At 40.9% G+C, this 10,172-nt stretch overlaps 1 protein-coding gene across 6 annotated transcripts in view; it reads left to right on the plus strand.

Annotated features, from left to right (window-relative positions):
* The window catches only part of lpp (LIM domain containing preferred translocation partner in lipoma), a 202,427-nt gene that overhangs the window by 128,554 nt on the left and 63,701 nt on the right, over positions 1–10,172 (plus strand). For all 6 annotated transcript variants that reach the window (XM_034235722.1, XM_034235725.1, XM_034235726.1 and 3 more), the window contains one exon: positions 5,200–5,781. In XM_034235722.1, coding sequence (XP_034091613.1) covers positions 5,200–5,781 — 582 coding nt within the window. The remainder of the gene's footprint in view (positions 1–5,199; positions 5,782–10,172) is intronic.

Consider the following 10,172-nt stretch of genomic DNA (forward strand, 5'->3'; position numbering starts at 1 on the left):
TGATGATATCGACACACTGTAAGCGATGGACATTTTCTGCTGTGCAGTATTTCACCTCCTGGAGCACAACGGGTCAAGTGCATGAAAAAGAGCTCATTACAGGGGGGAGTCAGTGCTGAGAGAGACGGCCTGTAGAACTGCAGGAAGTGAATTAAACTATTAGTTTGTGCTGTGTGAGAGCCACAAAACACACATTTCCCTCTTCTGTTGAAATAGCCCTGCGGAAACGCCACCATCGGTGACTCCCGGGGACTTTTTCTCTTCTCCACCCAGAAGCCCAGGGAAAAAAAACGTTTTAGTTGCATCAGTGAGTAACACGCCCTACTTTATATGATGTTGTTACATCATACTAGGAATATTACATACTTTCTTTTCTGAAACCCAGTTTTTTGCAGATTACATAAGAATATACATTTCAAAATATGGACCTAATGTTCAACTTGATGGTGTTGGTGGTAAAACTGAAAAGAGTGCCTGTGTATTCATATCTCACTCTGTATTATAAGTGTGTATTCATTTTCTGTATAGTACATCACAAACAAAAAAACAATGAGCCATTGTAAAGCGATAGAATGGAAAACTATATTTCACCTTTTCACATATCCAGCATTTCCAATTTCTTTATCTTTTGCACAAATGAATAATGGACATTCACACAGATGGATGGGAATGCATCTGCAGATACTGTAGTTGTGCATGCTGCCAAATGTACTTAACAATTCACAGTAATGCTAACAGTCCTACGAAATACACCTTCCTAAAATGTCTCTTTAATTGTTTTGTTGTAATGTGTTAGTGTTTGTTGTGCGTGTTAAAAAATATATTTAATAAGCTTAAGAAAAGTAAACATCCTATATATTTATTTGAGATGAATAAAACCAGTCAATGTGGCAGTTTTTCTAATTATAATGTAATAAAGCTTTAATGTACAGTATATGTTGTTGATGAAACTGTTGGAATATTCCCTTGTAGAGACGGGGGTCGTCATGCAGCTATCACTTTAAGCAGCCAAAAAATAAGCCGATATAAGATAGACAGTGTGTGTATAACACACTTTATCTGCAAACGGAGAGATAGTTGAAACAGCTAGAGGTCTCGCCATGTGCCTCAGAGACATTGCTTAATCATATTTAATGTGCCTTATCTCCAACTATTTTAGGAAGCAAATTGCTACCCTCAATTGCACTAGGCTGATGGATTGTTAAATGTGACTATTGTGCCTGATTGCGCAGACAGGAGGTGACTAAAAATGGAGGAAGATTGGGGAACGCTTTAGTGTTGACTGTGAATTCTCCTGCGCTCAGAGTGCAAGCTGCTGAAATAGAGCGATGCCATTGGACATTGGAGCTAACAGTGGAGAGGATCCGCTTTGTATTCAGGATAAAGTTGAGTGAAAAATATCCAAGGTCTGAGATGAGTCTGAAAAGATGCAGAACTTCTTCCTCTTAAGGGGTTATCCCCAAGCTTGCTTAAAAAATCCCCCCACCCTTGTGGTTTGAAATGCAAAGTTAACAGTTTTACTCCGGCCCCCTAAGGCCTGTATAGTCTCTCCTAATCTGTTTTAATGTGTCAAAAGGCTTTCTTCAGAGGCTCTGTGAAATTTCACACTTAAGTTGTTTGCAAAGTCAGTCTGAATTACAGTGTAGAGGGAGGGCTCACTTCACTGAAGGCATTAGGGAAAACTTTTCTAAAAGTGTGTGTGTGTGGAGCGGGGGTTAGAGACCCCACCGCTGTACGATGCTCTATCTGAGCTCGGACCTCCAGACACAAACTGGGTTCACAAGCAGACTTTAGTGGATTATATCTCAATCTTTATTTATTTATATAGCACATTTAAAACAACCTTCAGTTGACCAAAGTGCTGTACAGGCAGTAACTACAATATTAAATAACACAATGGGAGTACAATAATAAAACAATAATTAAAAACATAATAAAAAGCACAATAACTAGAAACATATACAAAATAAATAAATAAAAAACACATACAAATATAAAAATGTAATGTTCAACTAGTATTAAAAGCCAGTGCAAAGAGGTGAGTTTTTAGCTGGGATTTAAAAAGTTCAATAGACTCAGCAGTCCGGATATGTGCTGGGAGGCTGTTCCACAGTCTGGGAGCTGCAACACTGAAAGCCCTGTCACCTCTGGTTTTTTTCCTGCACCGAGGAACCACCAACATATTCCGCTGAACTGAGCGCAATTATAAAATAATAAAATATGGAGTCTTCATTTATGTGTGCATGATAACAAGCCTTTTCATTATGAAATCATTAAGAAATCATTCCAAATCGTTATTGGCATTATGCAATATCACATTGTATCAACTATCAGTGGAAATAAATTGGGATATGATTTTATATATTTGTGCCAAATAGATCTTAGTTGTAAAACCAACACAAATAAGTATAAACGCTTTTTTTTAACAACACACCACGTTTTTAAATTAAGATGAGGGAAAAGTATGTTGTGTGTTATAACCAAATAAAACATATTTAGTAAAGATTTTGAATTTGGTATAAAAATCGGTCAAAATAATGTGAAAAATCTTGTTGTTCTTGTTTGGTTATGATAAGGATCTTGTTAAACCAATATAGTTTCAGGTTCCTGCCATAATATAGACATTTATTTATTTATTAGTTTCATCACCCTCAGAAAGGCGTGAATCTATTCTCTTTATGTAATTTGTGGAAAATGTACCATGACAGTGTAATTATTTTCACAGGGCCAATTTGCATTTCCACTGCTTTGCTAACTAAATGCTACTGTAGGTTTTAAGGCCTTAAAGATAAATTAATAATCTAGAGTATTTAAAACCCATGAAACATTTAAATTAAGTAATTTTACTTCCTGAAGGGCATCGAGGAGATTTTCCATACATATGCAGACAGACACACTTTTTCAAATTAACATCAGCATTAATCACTGAGACAGGAATCAGAGTGAGAGCAGAGCATATTTTCTGGAGCTTTGAATGGTCCCTTAGGGCTCCCCTCTGACTTTGATTAGATAGGATTTAGACAAAGTTCATGCATGCACCTCTAACCAATACTCTGATTTATTTTTATCTCAACACATTATGAGGATCACAGAATTGTACTTCATACTTTTCTACTGATTCAATTCAAACTAAAGTGTCTCTTAGTGTCTCTTAATGTAGTGCAGCAGTGCAGAAACACACAGTTATATGGGGCAATGCTGTGCAGCATGCTTTGATAAACCTTTAAGGGAAATCAATTGAAATTGTTGCTTTGCCCCAATTTAGAAGACACCCCATCAAACTGAGTTGCAAAAGGTCTAAAGACTACAAGTGTTCACTTTTGTTCCCGAAGTGCTGTAAATTTAGTAATTGACTCAGCTTGTTTGGCTTCAGGCAGTAACCTAATAAGGCCATCCAAGGTTAATGAAAGACCCTTTTTAGACTGGCTGAACGTCTGACACCGATATGTAGTGGTAGTGAAAAACAATTATTACTTACATGAGAGACACTTAGGGTAGAAGCCTCTGACATCAGAGTGAAACGTTGTTATTCTGTGAGACACTCGCTGCTGTATCCTGTATTAGTTTGGCCTTTGCATTAAATGTAACCATTGAACATTAGATCAAAATGCCACAGTTGTTCAGATGGTGACAATCCCTGCAGTGGCTTGTGTTGCTGCTTTACAGCCGTCTCTTCCCAGGAACACCAGCGCCACAAATCTCAGTGATTTAACATCCTTCCTGTCCAAGCAGCTGGAGTCAGCACAAGTGTCAAGTGCCATTGCCAATCTGCTGTCATGGCGTCCTCTACCAAACAATTTATCCCTTCCTCTCTGGCTTTATTAGCCATAGATGATGGGCTCTTGTGGTTGGTGTAGACTAGAGCATCTGCTATCGAGGTAGCCTTGTAATTGGCTCTGGGGCGGCAGGGTGGATAATCATTTGAGCGTAAACCACTGTATCAGTAAATAGCGGTTCAATGCAACTGTTTTCAGTTGGTCCTGTTGTGCTTTCATCAATAGCCGCGTTCACACCGCAGTACTTTTCCCACTTTAGTTCCGATATAGTTCTGAAATGTCGCGTTCACACCAAAAAGAGCCGGAACTAAAATTAGTTCATCAGAACCTTTTCACCCCCTTTTCCGTCCCTGCTAGAGAGCAGGGACTTTCGTAGGAGAAAAAGGTTCCTATGTCTGATTGGCTGGGCGGATTGCAAACCACGCCCCATAAAACTCCAAAAAAGTTTTGTGAAGCCGCCATTTTATTATCCTCGCATTCCATTATTAGCATTAGCATTAGCCCAGCGCAGAAACGCAGAGAGACTAACTTATGGCAACACAAAATAAAACATGGGAGCGGTGGAGATGAGGAGGTGTCGGCGTTCTGGCGATTTACTCGGAAGGCTTCAGTAGAAGCTGCTGGGACTCCCAGCAGCTTCTACTGAAGCCTTCCCCAACTCCGGGGACTTCCGGCCGGGGACTTTGGGCGGCAGTATACGCCGTGAAGTGGTTTGCGGCCTGCCAGTAAACCCAAAGCAGAAGAAGAAGAAGTGACGTCAGCGGCTTCATTTGCCTAATCCTCCCCCAGGGACTTATTCCGGTGTGAACGCGATCTGTACTTAGTTCATGAGAACTAAAGAGCTTTCATGAACTAAGTTCTCATGAACCTTTGCAGGAAAAGTACTGCGGTGTGAATGCGCCTATTGCTAGCAGCATGGCTCCAGGGATGACACTGTTGAGCTGTCGGGCTGAAACTAACCACACGATTGGATTCTATGAAAGTTAGGACATTCATGCTTTTCAGTGAGATTTTCTCAACGATGTTTGGAAGGATTGTCATGTATTTCGAGACACACAATAATGAATTGTTATTACTTTGGTGATCGTTGACTTTCATCAAGGATCATCATCAAGTCAACATATTAAGATCTTCCATACTTTATCACCAAATATCTGTACAACTAATAACATTCCCATCAGCCTCAGCAATGCTTTGTATTTATTCCTTATTAGCCAATATTATAATGATTACATGTGATGATGAACATCGTAAAATCTTTGGAATTACCTTGTGAGCCTATTGACATGCTGACAAAGTTTTTCTTTAGATTAGTTGTACATAGATGTTTATTTCCAGCCCAGACAGTGCGATGTGTTTTTCATGAAATGTAGTCCTCCGGCTGTTTGTTTAACCAGAGCCAAACTCTTGTGCTGTGTTTCAGAACTCTGTCCCGTCTGCACCCTCCACCCCAAACGCTCCAGTGACTGGTTACAAGCGTATGGTCATTCCAACCCAGCCACCTCTGACTGCCACCAAGAAATCTACACCCAAACCTCAGGCACCAGGGGGCGGCTCGTCTACCCTCCCTTCTTCTGCCAGCCCGGTGACCAAGCCTCAAATCCAAACAGCTCCTCAGCCGGTCCCAGCCTCCTACGCCACAGCCTCCACCCCGAGCCAGCCCACCTTCAATGTCCAGGTGAGGTCCGCCCAGCCCGGCCCCCAGCATCAGGCCCCGATAGGGCAGCATTTCGGCCAGCAACCCATTCGCAGCCCTGCACAGGTGCAGTACATGCCTGCCCAGCCCAAAGGCCCTGACTTTGCCTATGGACCACCACAGCCTGGCTTCTCCCAGATGGCCCAGGGTGCGTATCAAGATCAGCACCATCCAGGAGTTCACCAAGTAGGTGGCTTAAGCTCCAGGAGAGCTGAGCCTGCCCCCGCCCAAGACCCCCGAAAGACCTACATCACAGATGTTCCACCAAGCCTGGCTCCCTACACTGCTGGACCAGCTGTTCCACCAAAGGTAAGAACATTTTCATCCCACATAAAACATATTTAGAGTTTTAGGCAACAGTCAACCATATTCAACCTTCCCTCTTTTATTCTGGCGTCCTTTTTTTATATTTTTGGGCTACTTTCCATTCTCAAAAATGGCGACATTGGCTCCCAACTCCTACTGGAGAACCTCGAGGCGTACACAGGGCAGTTTGGATAGTTAATCCCTCCAGCTCTTTCTAGTGTAGCCCTGGGGCTTCTTTCCAATTGGATATCCCTGGAATGCCTCCACAGGGAGGAGTGTGTGAGCCGTCCAGATTGGGTACTTGAACCACCTCAACCTGCTCTTGTTAAATGGAAAGCGTAGCAGTCTTCAAACCTCTCTGGGATATTTCAGCTCCTCTAACTGAAAGACTGAGCCCAGACACCATGGGAAGACAACTCATTTCAGACTCTTTTATGCAAAACTCTGTCCTTCATTCACTACTCAAGTCCTTTAGTTGATAGTTTGAGTATGTAGAATTTGAAGGTAAATAAAAAGCTTTGGTTTACTTTAGTACAACATCAGCACCACTGAAATCATTTCATCAGTCCACCTGTTTATAACGTTTCAAAGCAGAGGTGGTCACAGTATGAGCTGTGTGGCCAAGTATGGCACGTCATTTGTCATAGACTATTAGATCAAATAGAGATCTGTGTTTGTGTGTGTGCAGGTGGGGGAGGGTGTATTGCAAGTGTGCAGTATGGTCTGATCTCTTTGTGTGTACAGTATGCATACATATGTGCAGCATACTATGGCCATGCAATGAGGAGCTGCTTGACATCGTCCTTTGAGATGAGCACAATAAACTGTTTTTAACCTTTATGAATTTTTGAAAGACTTCTCTGTTGGGGGTTTTCACCGTCCAATTTAATTTGTCTCATAAACAGCTGCTCATATGTATGTGTACTGTATACATGAACCCACTTAGCTTTTTTAATCTAACCCTATTACTTGCAGTTAGTTTGAATTTTCCTTTAATTCTGGAAATATGGAATATGTCCAACTGTCATAATCTATCAAAGGTGTGAGCAAGCTAAGAAGCCAACGTTGCTTATGTAAGAGCAAATGATGATTTGACTGCCTGAGACATGCAGCTTTATCAATGTCTGCAGGTCTGCTATCAATGTGGATGTCAAAGTGCCCACTGTATTTAAGACCCCTTTAGAGGTTCCTTGTTCAAAAGATAACATGAAGTCAGCCGGAGACAGTGTTTTCAAAGCGCTCACTAAGATGTTCAGGAGGGCTAACTACAGCTGATAGAATCTGCCTGTGACAGCGGACTCAAAATGTTATCTATGATGTATGCACATCATTTGGACATTAAAATACATATGTTTTCTCTATTGCTTTTCATTGCTGGAGGTTTGACTGCTCTCTTTTAATAACGGCATTTTGGTGCGCTCTCTTCTACTGCAGTTGTATGATATAATACAAAAATATAATATATTTTATATATTTATTTTTATTAAATAACTACATTTCATTGTTAATATTTGAGATACATTTGGATTGAAACCTGGCTTCTGTCTACCTCTGTCTGGTATCATTTGTGTTTCATCGTCCATTTTCAAACACTTTCGTAGGTGTACCAATAAATCACATTTAATAAAATACCCACTAAACATATTTATAATAAGTTTAAAAGGCATTACATTTAATCATGTCAAGAGCAGAATGAGACTGTCATAGGCCTGGCCTCAAGCCTTCAAATGCATTGAACAACGTTAAACCTTTTTATAGAAATGTACATGACTGGGAAGAATGACAAAGTACTGTCATCTCTCAGAAAAGAGCAGTCAATGCTACAGAGACATCCGTTCTAATCTCAATACGTTCTGCCGTCGACAATCTCTGGAAAGTGCAAGGCCCTCGAGTTTTCTTTAATTCAAGGATTTTATGCTGGTGGAAAATACAAACTGGGCCTCCCAGCCTCTGGGAATATCTCATCAAGGACTGTACTTTACTAAATACAAATTAGCTTCAACATTGCACAGAGTATCTTCAAAATAAATCTAATTATATTTGTTCAGAACAAAAGTCTACATTTTGCTTGAAAAGCTGGCTTTGGTCCCAGGATGATGCATTATTAAAAAACAAAAGGTGGCGTTTAATAGATTTGTGAGCATCTCTTTGATTTCAGATAAAAGCAAATCACATATTTTACAGATATAGCGTGTAAGCTATATATATTTGTCTTTCTTTCCCAAGGATATACTGTAGCAGGGTAATGGGCTCCATGCCTGCCTCCCCTGTGCTTTATCTGAATGCTTTGAAAACATGTTGGGAAACTCAATGCTCGGCACGCATTCAGCCTGCTGGAGCTGAGACTGACTGTGGTGTCACATCATGTTTGACTCTCCCCCCCCCTTACATCTTTTGTATCCAAACCTTAGCTCTAATCTGACTTTTTGTTTATTTCTACCCAGTACAGCAGCTCTTTAATGCCAAATTAAGCCAGACACTATAAAAGCAAGATTAGACTGAAAGCAAAATGTCAACTTTGCCTTTGTGATCATCACTCTGCTTGACCCGGTGTCGTGACACGTTCATAACCCCTCACACATGGTAATAAATCCACTTAAAAGAAGTGGGCTGTGCCTTTAATCTGTTACATATTTGTACATCTCCAGTAACAGAGTTAATGTTTATTTTATATAACACCCAAGGCTTTCTTAGTAGGGGGTCTGTGACTTTGATTGAGGACTTTATTCAAGAGATCATCCCACATAATTAAGGGTATTCGTAGAAGGTCAGTGTCATTCGAAGTCCAACAAGAAGTCCTTGGATGATATTCTATGATCTAGACTTGTTCTGATTAGCTTGCCTGCTCTGCCTCCCCCCCTCACCCCTTGTCACCCCTGCCACCTAGCAACCAGTCCCCCAACATGTCCTTACTCCCGTAGAATGGAGGTGTAAGAACAGCTTTTCACATCAACAGGCTTCAAGGATGCTTAATCACACAAATCCAGCTCTGTTTGATCTCTATTGTAGTCCAACAAATTCACAGATTTCATGGCTGCCGGTTAACATACCAATTTCCACGAGTCTCTCCGCCTATCCTGAAATTGGAGGGAAACTAAGCTGGATGATGATTTGTGTTATGCTGAGTTTGAGTGACGTTTGACAGGGGAGGATTATTTTTGCACTGCTCAATCCCTGCAGCCAGTTAAAGCCCCCTCGAAGGTCAATGATGGTTTCAACTGTCAAACATGTTTAAATATCTGACATTTCTCTGCCTTCCAGTCCTGGCCACTTCGCCTTTTGACCCGCAAGAACATTTGCATATGGTGCCATCAGGATGTGTCCAAAAGATCATGTGTGAACATGTGCCATGGCATTGAGCATAGTGCTGCACGATTCTTGCTCAAATGTGAATCACGATTTTCCTCCATAAGAATTGAGATCACGATTCTCACACGATTCTCATCGTTTCAATGAAAATATTTATTGCACTCTTACTCTTAGACGTCACGTGAGTACTGTAACAAAAATATTTGATGGTGACGTTGCAGGTGATTTAATAGGTTTGTGGTGTTACCTGACGTCGTTGCGACGATGCGAGAACAATGCTTACAGTGGACGACTTTTTGTAAGTCATCATCAGGATCAAATCCAAAAAAGTTCCACACACTGGATGAATGTGGTCCTTTTTTCGGCACAAGCACAACTTCCCTCTCACTCTCGCCAGAGTCGCCACCGGGATTTTCATCGGTGTTGTTGTCATTGTCCTCGACCTCCTCGTCACTCATTTCTGTGTCACTCATTTCTGTTTTTCTTGTACTACTAGTCGCTCTCGTCACTCTTTGCTAATCAGTGCTAATGCTAACGCTTCTGTAAACATACTGCTGGCTCCTGCCCTCACGTGCTGCAGTCAGTGAGTGTTGCCAGGTATACTTATTATAAGCCACATTGGGCTTATCTTTCTGTAAAGTTGCTTGGTAGTAAGTAATAATGGTTGTTGCGGTTGTGAGCTTGTAGATAGGTTATTTTCAAATAGCCGACCCGACATATATAGGTTTAAAGTGCTCAGGTTCTTTTGCGCTTGTTTTCATAGACCTGGTTGCTTATTCCTTCCGCAAAAACTGGCAACACTAGTGGCTGCAGCGTTAACACTGCATGAGGAGGAGAGACAGACAGAACAACACTACCATTTGCATGCGATCATGGTACTTTAATGTTACATGTATAGAGTATATTTGCTTTACATCGTTTAAGTATGATTGACATTGCAAGTTGGTATTATTCAGAAGCAAAATAATAAAACATTTTTTTTTTTTAAATGTTAAAAAAAAATCTGCATGACGTCATAGGATCGCCGTAATTTAGAAATGAGATCGCATAGGTGTCTGAATCGAGATCACGATCTTTTTTCGATT

Source organism: Gymnodraco acuticeps, unplaced genomic scaffold (genome assembly GCF_902827175.1).
Source record: "Gymnodraco acuticeps unplaced genomic scaffold, fGymAcu1.1, whole genome shotgun sequence".
Classification (NCBI taxonomy): domain Eukaryota; kingdom Metazoa; phylum Chordata; class Actinopteri; order Perciformes; family Bathydraconidae; genus Gymnodraco; species Gymnodraco acuticeps.